This window comes from Ixodes scapularis, unplaced genomic scaffold (genome assembly GCF_016920785.2).
Source record: "Ixodes scapularis isolate PalLabHiFi unplaced genomic scaffold, ASM1692078v2 PGA_scaffold0__279_contigs__length_252992795, whole genome shotgun sequence".
NCBI classification, from domain to species: Eukaryota; Metazoa; Arthropoda; class Arachnida; order Ixodida; family Ixodidae; genus Ixodes; species Ixodes scapularis.
The window spans coordinates 196,907,817-196,919,863 of NW_024609835.1; the positions used below are offsets into that span (position 1 = coordinate 196,907,817).

The following is a 12,047-nucleotide window of genomic DNA, read 5'->3' on the forward strand; positions in this document are numbered from 1 at the left end:
GGTTGAGCCCATGGAAGCTTAGAAAACACCCCAGCACGTGTAGATGAGTCACCGAGAGCGGGCATCGGTCATATGCAAGATGGTACTGTCACGTAGTGACAATGTATATTCCTTGTTATCGCTACCAGTGCCTATCACCAACGCAAGCTGCGTTCGCTTATCATAACATGTGCACTGTATATAAACGCTCATACGGAAATAAACCTTTGTTCCGTTCCAACCGCGCTGTCTGAAGGATCTATTACATTGGCGACGAGGCGGATCGACGGACGGGCCAGTCCCGGTCAAGTAAGGCAAGATGTCGGTCGGTAGGATCGGCGAATATCGTCTCGGCACGAATGCGTCCTGGGATGAATACGTCGAACGGCTAGAGATGTTCTGCGCTGCAAACAAGATAACCACGCACGAGCAAAAACGAGCGGTTTTGCTGAGTTGTTGCGGCGAGGACACTTACGGGCTAATCGTGACCTTGGTCAAGCCAGCAAGACCGACGGCGGCGAGCTACGACGACATCAAGGGTGCGGTGCGGAAGCACATGCATCCAAGGCCTTCGGAGCTGTACGCAAGATTCTTATTCTACCGAAGAAACCAAGCTCACGGTGAGGCGGCATCGAAGTATGTTACGGCACTCCGTAAGCTGGCTGAAGACTGCGGTTTCGGTGACAAACAGCTTCCACTAGACGTCATGATGAGGGACCGGCTCGTATGCGGCATCAAGAACGAAGCGGTTCAACAGCGGCTGCTCGCAGAACGCGACCTTATGTTCGAGGTAGCGTACGACATGACGCTGATGGCGGAAGCAACGGAGAAGCAGCAGCGCGATATACGCAAGCAAGCTCAAGACGGAACCAAAGAAAGCGAGGGTCTGGTTCAAGCGACACGCATGAAACTGGACACCACGGCGGACGACGTCAGCTGCTTCCGCTGCAACGGTAAGCACGCTCCGCATGTATGCCGTTTTAAAAAGGCTGCTTGTTTCAAATGCAAAAATGTTAGACACGTGGCAAAAGCATGTCATTCAAAAGACTAGAGTCAAACGTCGGGGAAGCCAACTGACCTGCGCAAGCGGCAGGGGAAGAACAAGGGCTTCTATGAAATGAGCGCATTGTTTTCTGTATGCGAAGTGCGTGAACAAGCTGAAAAGTTCGTAATAGAAGTGCACATTCAAGAGCAGAAAGTCCCGATGGAAGTCGATTCAGGAGCATCTTACTCGATTGTGAGTGAAGAGGCGTTTCGGTTTATCGAGAAGAATTAAGGTCAGATATTGCTGCAAAACGCCGGCGCAAAGCTTGTAACCTAGTCGAATGAAACATTGTCCGTGGTGGCTCGGGCAAACGTGGAAGTGAAATTCAAAGGCTGGAGAGCAGAGCTGCCTCTGTTAGTAGTAAAGAAGCGTGGTAACAGTTTACTCGGACGTAGCTGGTTTGGGTCGCTGGGCATCCGTTTGAGTGGAATTTAGCAGATAAAGGTGGAGGACGTGACATCGCGTTTTGCTGAGGTTTTCGGCAGTGACCTGCCCTCAAGGACGACGTGGCCGAGGAAGGGGATCGCCTGGTGCAACAAGGCGTCTGGGAGCCGGTTGAGTAGCCAAACTGGGCGACACCGCTGCTAGTGGTGAGGAAGAAAAACGGAACCTTGCGTTTATGTGGGGATTACCGTAGTACCGTAAACAAGGCTATTAAAAGCTGAGGGAATCCTTTGCCCACGTTCGCGGAAATGCTAGCGACGTTAGGGTCGACTAAAATTTTTACCAAGCTCGACATAACTCAGGCGTATCAACAGCTCAGCCTAGATGATGAATCAGCAGAAAGGCTGACCGTCAACACGATTAAAAAGCTATGCAAGGTCCGGCGGCTGTCGTTTGGAATCTCGGTGGCGCCGTGGGTGTTTCAGCGAGTCATCGACACTTTATTGGCGGGCATTCCGGGGGTGAAGGCTTATCTCAATGATATCTTGATATCGGGAAGCAACGCAGACGAACCCTCGGAAAGGCTTGCAGCCGTGCTGGCGCGTCTGCAAAGCGCGCAGCTGAGAGTGAACAAAGAAAAGTGTGAATTCAGTCAAACAAGCATTAAATTCCTGGGACATAAATCGATTCCACAGGTATCCACCCGAGCCAGAGCAAGACGGACGCCATTGAGCAAGCGCCATCGCCGACAAGCAGGACGCAGCTTAAGCTTTCTTGGGGTTGCTAAATTTCTACGCCAGTTTTCTCAAGGGGAAGACAGAAGTGGCGGAACCTCTTCATCGGCTGTTGGACCACGATCAAGAATGGAAATGAACAGGTGAGCACCAGCAGGCGTTTGAAAAGCTGAAGGAGTTGCTTAGCTCGAATGCAGTACTTGTTCCCTATGACCTCAAGCGGCCGTTGGTTTTGTGCTGCGACGCGTCGCCTGTCGGAGTAGGGGCCGTGCTGGCGCATAGTGTTGATGACGGGGAAAGAGCAACCTATGGCGTACGCCTCACGAACTCTCGGTGCTAGTGAACGCAACTATGCGCAGATTGACAAAGAAGGTTTAGAAGTCGTCTTCGGAGTGAAAAGATTTCCCCAGTACCTGACCGAAAGAGACTTCACCGTAGTAACGGATTATGAGCGGCTGTTGAGGTTGTTCAACACTGAGAAGCGGGTGCCAGAAGTGCTGTCGCCCAGGATGCTTCGCTGCGGATGGAAGTCATCTGCAAGCCTTGCTTCCATGTTGGCGGATAGATGTCGGCCCGAATACGGTCCTCGTTGAACCGGTGGAAGCTGAGAAAACACTGTAGCACCTGTAGATGAGTCACAGAGAGCAGGCACCGGCTGTATGCAAGGTGGTACAATTGAAGTTTAGACTTGCGTCAAGACGTTGTCGGGTTGCTGCCAAGTGACGGGACGCTGAAATGAGTCACAGAGAGCGGGCGCCTGTCGTATGCAAGATGGTACGATGGGAGATTGGGCTTTTTTGAGACGTTGCCGCTTTGCTGCCAGGTGACCGGACGCTGCAGATGGAGGCATTCTTCAAGCCTTGTTCCCGTTGTGGTGGATAGAGAACGGCTCAATCACGGTCTTATTTCCACTGATGGAAGCTGGGAAAACAGTGCGTTACCTGTAACTGAGCCATCGAGAGTGGGCTCCGATCGTCTGTAAGATGGTACGTTGGAAGATTAGGCTTTCGTCGAGACTTTGCCGCGCTGCTATCAGGTCAAAGTCACCATATTAAGGGTGGCCCATTTTCGAGGGTTTGCCATAGCAGCAGCTTGTATTCGAGGGCTTTGGAATTTGTGTTTCTTCGCTAGTTAAGACCTCTGCCGAACTCAATAGCTCCTGGAAGAAACGCGGTTGCCCAAATATGAAATGATGAACAAATGCCTGGAAATAGTGGAACCATGTCCATTTCAAGACACGTTTACTAAAAAATGGCTAATTTTAAAGGATTTGACGTAGCAACAGCTTATAGTTGAGTGTCATAAATTTTATAATACCTAACCTGCTAAGCTCTCGGTAGAACTCAAAAACTTCCTGGATTAGGCGCCGGCGCCAGAATTCCAAAAGATGAACGAATACGTCAAAACGGTTGAACCATCCCCACTTTGGGATCGGTTTTCTCAAACAAAAGTCATTTTTGAAGTTTTTGCCATAATACCAGGTAGTGCTCGAGGGCCTTACATTTTATATTCCGCTTTTGGTTGGAGACTGTGTTACACACAAAACCTTCCCTGGCAAGGCGCGAGTGCCAAAATTTCAAAGGCTTTACGAATGCGTAAAAGCGGCCAAACAATTCCTACTTTGAGACAGGTTTTCTCAAAATAGACTAATGTTGAAGTATTTGCCGCAATACCAGGACGCGCTCACTTTATATTTCAGGTTTGTTTTTTCGGGAGACTGGATTGTCCTCAAAACGTTTCCTTTCGAGGCGAGGGTGCCCAAATTGCAAAAGAGTCATGCATTCGTAGAAACAGCAGTACCATCCCCACTTCCGAGACCGGATTTCTCAAAAAGGACTCATTTGGAAGTATTTGCCATAATACCAGAATGTACTCGAGGGCTCTCATTTTTTTCTTTCGTCTTTAGTTAGGGACTGAAATATTCTCAAAAAGTTCCCGGGCCAGGTGTGTGTCTATATTTCAAATTGTCACGAATCCGTAGACACGGCGAACCATCCCCACTTTGAGACCGGGTTTTTAAAAAAAAGTACTCATTTTAAAATATTTCCCATAGTATCAGGATGTGCTCGATGGCTCTAAAGTTCTAAATTCACCTTTAGCTGAGGATTTAGTTGGATTTAAAAAACTCCCTGGCGAGGCGTAGGTGCTTAAATTTAGAAAAACGAATGCGCAAAAATACCCGAATCATACCCCAATTTGAGACCAGTTTTCTCAAAAAGGAATCATTCTGGAGTATTTTTATAGTACCAGGATAGAATCGAGGCATTTAGATTTTGTTTTCAATGTTTAGTTAGGAATTGTATGGCTCTCAAAAATTTCCCTGACAAGGTGCGGGTGACCTAATTTCAAAAGGTGAACGAACAAATAAAAACATTCGAACCATTCCCCGATTTGAGACCGATTGTCTCAAAAATGGTTAATGATGGAGTACTTGCACCACTACAATAATAAGATGTAAAGGTCTACATTTTATATTATATTATTAGTTGGAAAATGGGGGGTTCTCAAAACGTTCACTGGTGAGGCACGGGTGCCCCACTTTCAAAAGATAAACAAATGCGTAAATACATCCAAACCATATCCCCACGTTGTGACTGGTTTTCTCCAAAAGGATTAATTTTTGAGCATTTGCAATAGCACCAGGATCGGCTTGAGTACACTAGATTTTATATTCCGGCTTTAGTCGGAAACCGGGCTGTTCTCAAAATTTGCCTAGCGAGGCGCGGGAGCCCAAATTTAAAAAGATTAAGGATTGCTTGAAAACGACCAAACTATCCCTTTTTGAGACGATGCTATTCGGGGCCTTTTAATGTTTGATGATTTGGCACGATGGACGCGGATGATAAAGTTATCATCCGCGTTTTCGCACCGTCCGCCTTGAGCCTGTTGTCCCGGCAATAACTGTAAGCGCACCACCGCATATACGATGTGCTGCAATTCTTTCTGAAATTTACTGATTTAGTAATTTTGATGACACACAGTAAGTGTTTAGTGTGAAAAGTATCTTTATTTTTTTCTAAATAAATCTGTTAAAAAATCAGTTAGCTGTTCAACTTCTCGTTACGATTAGATCCCTACATAATGTCGTGATGGTCATATAATTTACACGATTGTACTGAATCAGTGTAGCTTTCACGAATTTTGAAAAAAAAATGTTTACGCCTCCTTTTAACGACGAATCGAAGCGCAGCTCTTGAGTAGGAGGAGGGGAGGGTACGGAGAGGAGGGTATGCCCTTCCTCCATCATCCTCTGCCCCACTGCCAACGCCTCTCCTCCTCCCTCTCTCTCTCCTCACTCCTACTCCTCTCCTACCCTCCACCTCTTTTCCTCCTCCCCCTCCTTCCCCTCCCTCTCTCTTCCTCGTGACGTCATTCGTGACCCTAGTGACCCTCTTGAAGTCAGTCGTGAAGGCATCGTGAAAATCGTCACCTTCAGGAGTGACCTTCGTGACGTCACTCATGACCCTAGTGGCCCTCGTGACGTCACATGTGACGCCACGTGTGTCGTTATTGTCGGACACATTCCATAATGCAACGCGTGGTTACGCCGACGGCATCGGCGACGACGCTTAAGCAGTAAACGCGCGCCAGAGAGCTGCGCTTTAAAACGTTGAGAAAAGCCGAAAGGAAACACCCTGTACACATGATATTATTGAAATAAATTTAATATCGTAGTACATTATGACGCGGTGTAAATGTCGCATAAGCGATCATTTTTGTACTTTGTTTGAGCTTAAGTCCAGAAAATGGCGACGCTAGGAGCTAATGGGACCGGTCAATCAGCGTCAAAAACCAAGTCACAGGACTTTTTCTGGTTGTGATTGGTTCAGCGATAATTTGAGACGTCCAGAAACGCGGCGAACACCATGATGGAGACCTTTCAATCTAAGAAAAAATGGAGGAAAAAAGAAGCAACGGCGCGTCTTCTTCCCTTCTACTGACGCGTCCCCGAGCGCACACAAGAAAAGGGGAGGAACGGAAAGTTTTTCTCCTTCTCCAGGCAAACGGGAGAAAACTTTCGCCCTCCCGACTCATCTTCTTTCGGTTTCCTTTTTTGAGCACGTCGCGCACGTTGTTGAATAAATAGCTGTTGAGTTCGTTGACCTCCAGCGGCAGCGAAGGCTGCCTGTAATTCCGTCTTCTAGTCTAAACGTGTAGAAAATTTCGGTTGCATTGACGTTTGTATCACTAATTTTATCAAACGGGCAAACGGAGCCGCTAGAAACAGCGAAGTTGCGGAGCAGTGCCAGCAACGGTACACCGGGTAAGATGACCGTCTCAGGATTGCGGGGCTCACGCGGCACGGAACTACAGTAGCGAAAACACGCGGAACTGTGTCGACGTTTTCGACGTTATGGAAATCGCAGGAACTGCGCCCAAGACAGGCAGATTTTGCTGCCCGCTGCCTGGGTGCCTTCCGTGCTGAGTTCGGTTGTTCGGGTTTTGATGCCGCTGGGTGCCTTTCCTGCTGAGTTCGGTTCTGTTTTCCGATGCCGAGTGCCAACCGGCAATCGACGTGGTTATGTATTTCTGCGTGTCAGCAACTTAGCAGCAACATCGTGATGGCAGTATTGTGGGTTGCGAACAGAAGACTGGAATTATCGCCCATGTGACCGTGTGTTCGCGCATCAGTGGGGTAACAACAAGATGAGATCCTCACCTGTCGGGCATTGATGCCGCTGGTGGGGCCGTGATGGGAGGGGGCGGGGTGTCGCAGGTTGACATTCCGCTTTACATTAAAAAGTTTAACACCATTTGAGAGATTGGGTGCAATCGATCGACTTGCGGATAGTCATGTTGGAACGCTGGTCTGAACAGTAAGTTCCTATCGTACAGTGGCCAATATGACCGTCGGTTGTCTCGTCCCCGAGAGCGATTGCGCTCTGGGGCAAGGACAACAGTACGAAATCGTGACGGAAAGTATGTATATTTATAGTGTTGAATTTTAGCATTAAAAACAATAGTAGGTAAAATCAAAAAAAAAGCTACCCTTTATTTTCCTGTTTAAATATACTATGGTTCCTGGAGAAACTGCCCTCTAAGTGGCGCGCTGGGATGAGCGCTAGAAGTTTTCGAGCTCGCACGGCGTTGCTCGAATCGCGGCTTTGACTGCATTCAAGTTGGTCGAAAAGCGATTTCTCTCCATGAAGCATCACCTCCAGCTGAGTGAATATCCGCTCTACAGAGATTAATTCAAGACGGCAATTGCAGCTTTGCGCGAACAGCACAAATAGAAAAACAAACACTACAATAGAAATACAGGCTACGACGTGCCGTTCGGGGAAACAAACTCATGGTTTCGAACTGCATTGGAGCGGCTTGATTTATGGACTTTCCAATAATTACGGCATGATCGAGCGTTTGCTTTTTAACAAGAGATTCATCCCCTGAGCCATTCAAAACACTCTCAGAGGTATGACATTGCTGGGAAAAGATCAACATGCTGGGAATGTTTTTTATTGCTTCTTCAGTCACCGAGAAATTCCGTAGGTTCAAAACGGCCAGTATGAAAGACGGAAATGCAGAGGACGGTTGTAGTGTTCGGGTTAGTGTGGTGTGCCGTTGTATTGATGTTTGTATGTGCTCAATGTATGTTCACCTGACTCTTATAGTATGCGTAATGTGTGTATAATCTGTGTATAGTACAGGATCCCTAGGCGCAATAGTGGCCTAAGACAATACAATTATTTTTTGTAGAACATGAATTGGGGCGGTACCTAGCACCACCTAGCCTAGCTTCTTGCAAATACTCTGCTTGACCCTGCCATCTGGTGGCAAGCGATTTAACCTTCTTTCACGCTACGCGATCAGCAGCGGCTTCGAGTTTGTTCTTTCGAGGGCGGCTTTTGGTTTCGCGGATTGAGCTTGCCATTCTCCGTGATGGGTGGTTGACGAAGGAATTGTGACTCGAGGACCACCAAAGGTAAGATGCAAATTGTGCGAAGTAACTGGCTATCGGTTGTCTCCGTTTAACATCGCAGGTGCTGTCGACGAGAAGATTGAGTAACTGCTTTCGAAACGCAAGTTTCTGTACCTGTGGGGGGAATCTGAAATAACGGTACATGCTAATATTTGTCCCTTAGACAAGGTTAATTTTTTGCCTCCTTTTCTGCACTGAAAAACCCAAAGAAGAAGGTTACAGAAAACAGCAAACACAATTTCTCTCATGTAGCTGTAGAAATTAACTTTCACGAGCTGCATTTTATGTCTAGTCGCTGGCCATATCAGCTCCCCCCTCGAACACCAACCGGAGCAGTGGAAATTTAGCACGCAGCGCGTCGAGCCTGGTGAGATTGACGGTTGTGGTTATCAACAGTGGAGCGTGGGGGGGTTGCACATAAAAAGGTGCTCGTGATAATATATTTCTACAGCTATCTGCGAGACATTGTTGAGTTTGAACCTCGCTGCACCCCTCGAATTCGTGACAGACAAAAAGTGTTCCGACAAAATATAAAACGAGCTGTCTAGGTCAAGAGAAGCAATCTCGGAGGCTCTAAAGGTAACCTGCGGCTGGTGGATGACTTGCTGTAAACGGACCCAGAATTAGCGAGCATAGAGGGAGGTGACGAAGCTATGTGATTTTCAAGAGAAAAGTTAATAAGCTCAAATCATTATTCAGTTTAAGCCCAAAATCTATCGTTCGCACATGCCTATTATTTTAAGTACGAAGTCAAAGGCGAACTAAGTAGTAGTCTGTTGATTTATTGCCGAATATAATACATTTTCAGTATCAAACTGGATGGTTTGCTTATGTTTTAAAGGTTGCGATAAAATATGCTATACTTAATTGCGTGAAAAGCAAGCCACTGTAACTATATATGTGAATGATTATATTCTACAAGTCGTTTTACATGCATACACAGCACTCTATTTGAAAGCTAATAGAATTTTAAAAATGGCCGTGAGAGTTACGTTGATGCCTTTTTCACTGCGTGTTCGTGGGACTCGGCGGACATTAGTAAAGGAAATAATAGTCACAGTATGTTGACTATTTGACCATTATCTGTTAGCTTTGTAATTAATGGCTTTATGGACCATGTTGCAACTGCAGTGTTAAAAGCCAGTCAACATGAAAGGCTATACCGATTTAAACCAATCACGAAAAGCCAAGCGACTTCGAGGTGTTCATTGTCAAACGTTTGCGTTTTTAATGTCGGGTGCAAAAACCGCGCTCAGTTTCAGCTCAGGGATTCGTGCCGTTAATGGTGGGTAGAATAGAGACATAGTCGTACCGGGTACGTCGTCACTATCTCGACAGTGTGTCCTTAGTGGAAGCATCGGCGTCATATTTCCATGATAGTGAAGGTGCTTCCGAAGCAACCACGTCCGCACGACATCCTGACGCCTTCTGAGCGCAAGATTTTGTTATTGGGCGACAAAAAGGCAATGTTTAGGATTCAATAACTCAAAATAGTTGCCAGTCGCAAATTGTGTCAATTGGGTTAGTCTTTAGTATTCACTGCCTTTGAAACTAGAATTGAAAAATATCCCATAAAACCATTATTAAAAAAATATTAAAATGTTGGTTAAATAGTTTTGAATAACATACTGCGAAGGGTTTTCCCCCTATGTAATGTCCTCAGAGATCCAGAAACATACAGTGAAGGCGGCATCCAAGTAACACTCACGCCGTATTTTTTTTTATTGTTTGAATTGAAGTAGAAAGCTATGTATATATGTATATAAAGATATATATAAATTCTTGGTGCGTGTGCATGCAGTCGTGCACCATCCGACTATAGAGGTCCACTTTTTCGTTAAGAAACACTGAAACAAACTGGACAAGGCCAGTTTTACATAAACCGCCAGCACAGCATGTGCCATAGACCGCTGGAAATGATTGCTCACCACATAGAACACTCTGCGTGGCTTGAAGAGAGCGGCTTGCACTGTTTGATGGTGGGTCTACCCGCTTGGTGCAGCTGGGACCTACAAGAAAGTTAATGCAGCTTGCCATATACCAGAAAGTAACAAAGACAAGTCCAGTATTACATAAACCCCCAGCACGGCATGTACCAAGGACCGCCAGAAATGACTGCTTACCTCATAGAACACTCTGTGCGGCTTGAAGAGAGCGGCTTGCGGTCTTTGACGATGAGTCTACCTGCTTCGTGCAGCTGGGACCTGCAATACATTTAATACAGCTTGCCATATACCAGAAAGTAACAAATGAAATCCAGTAATGCTTAAGCCACAGCATGACATGTCCCACGACCGCTAGAAAGTCGCGCTCGACTCATGGAACACTTCATGCGACAAAACCCAGTATTAAGGACTGATTGAACTCAGTATAAATGTTGCAGAAAAATAATATGTATTCAGCTGTGTCAAAACACGTGATCGTATATAATAATTGTGTGGCCTTATAAAACACTACTGAAAAAAATTTTACTAACGAGAGTGACCACAAGTGTATACTGAAAGAATCAATAACAATGATGAAACCCAGAAATTAGTTGAGTGCCTTCCCTGTGTTTTGCCATCGAGTGGAAGAAGTTTCTTGGCCTATATTTTTCATTAACGACAGGTGTGATGTCTGTCTGTGTTTTGAAATCTTGATGTTGTGCATGATATTTTTTTATTTCCTGTTGAAAGCTCAAGGGCATTCCCAGTTTGTTTGATCAGATTTACCCAGGTGTTACTACGTTGCCTCTTTGCGTTTACTGTTTTTGGGTGTGTTAGGAGTTGTAAACGGTATTAAGCTGTAAGGTTCAGGAAGGAATTCCCTTCGTTAAGTGGTGGTAAGCAGACGATAAATTGTAAAGAGTGAATTCATGTCTTTCCCTATGTTTCCTCTTTTGTGTCACCCATTCATTTTTTGTCCATTAAAACTCAGCTGTGATGGACACCTCTCTGCGTTTGTATTATCTTCCTGAGAACCCGTCTTAAATAAGTTTTTCGTGCTTAGCCTGTATAGGAGGCTTGTACCCTCGTTTTTATTCTTGTTCATTAATAAATGACTAGGATTCAACTGTAAGCACAGTGTTAATGAATACTAATAAATAGCAGCATACTTTTATTGTAGATAGTCAATAAAAGCATGTTGCTATTGGCTACCAACTAGTTCAAGCATCAGCACTACAGTGCGGATGATTGAACCAGTCGGTAGCCAATCATTCAAAAGAAATCATGAAGAATATGGGAACAGAGGATACCAACACAACACAGCGCTGTGTTGATCTTTTCCTTCTTGTCCGTGCCCTTCACACTCCATGTTTTTAATAATACATTTCTCAATAATTTTCTTCTTGGCATCATCTGTATAATAGGGGTTCACTGAACGACCCACCTGCCATTGCATACACTTTAGGGCAGCTCCCCCTTCGTCATGGTGCCATCGTTGAGGTAGTGCAAGGCGGGTGTCACTCTCCCTCTTGTGGTTCAGTTCCCCAGGTTCCCATAAGTTCCAAGCGGCTAGCCAAATTGAGTCAGGCCTTCCAGCCCTACAGGAAAAGTCAATTCCACTCTTTTAGACCTAGGCACCCACTTTTTGTGTATACCTGAAAGAAGCTCTAACAGAGAAGAAACAAAATGATTGGCGCTTTTTGAATGCATCCTTTTCTTTCGCTCAGAACATACATACAATTCACATGCTATTGTACATTCAGTGGTGCAGATTAATTTATGAAGAACACTTTTTTATATAACTTCGTGCTCTCAGAGAAACGATTCAGTATAATGGGTTGGACATAAATGGCTGCTATGAACTGTCCTATACGTTTACACATTATCTGATATCATAAAAAGAGTAGAACAGGGTAGGGCTGCACTGCATCATTTGCGATTTTCTTAACCAATTAACAGTGGGAATTTATTTATTCCTTACTATTGGCTATTATTCTTTGACAGAAAGAATAACCGGGCGAGTTGGTACAGTGGTAGCCTTCCAACTTTATGTAATAATC

The 12,047-nt window shown here is 45.5% G+C and overlaps 1 protein-coding gene across 1 annotated transcript; it reads left to right on the plus strand.

Moving 5' to 3' along the window:
- The first annotated feature begins 298 nt into the window (after window positions 1–298).
- Window positions 299–1,030, plus strand: LOC121047215. Its single transcript, XM_040502303.1, has one exon. The coding sequence runs from the start codon at window positions 299–301 to the stop codon at window positions 1,028–1,030; it is 732 nt and encodes a 243-aa protein (XP_040358237.1).
- The last annotated feature ends 11,017 nt before the right edge of the window (window positions 1,031–12,047 follow it).

Bases quoted from the DNA above. Each gene is read 5' to 3' on its own strand.
- LOC121047215 (XM_040502303.1), top strand. From the start codon at position 299: ATGTCGGTCGGTAGGATCGGCGAATATCGTCTCGGCACGAATGCGTCC.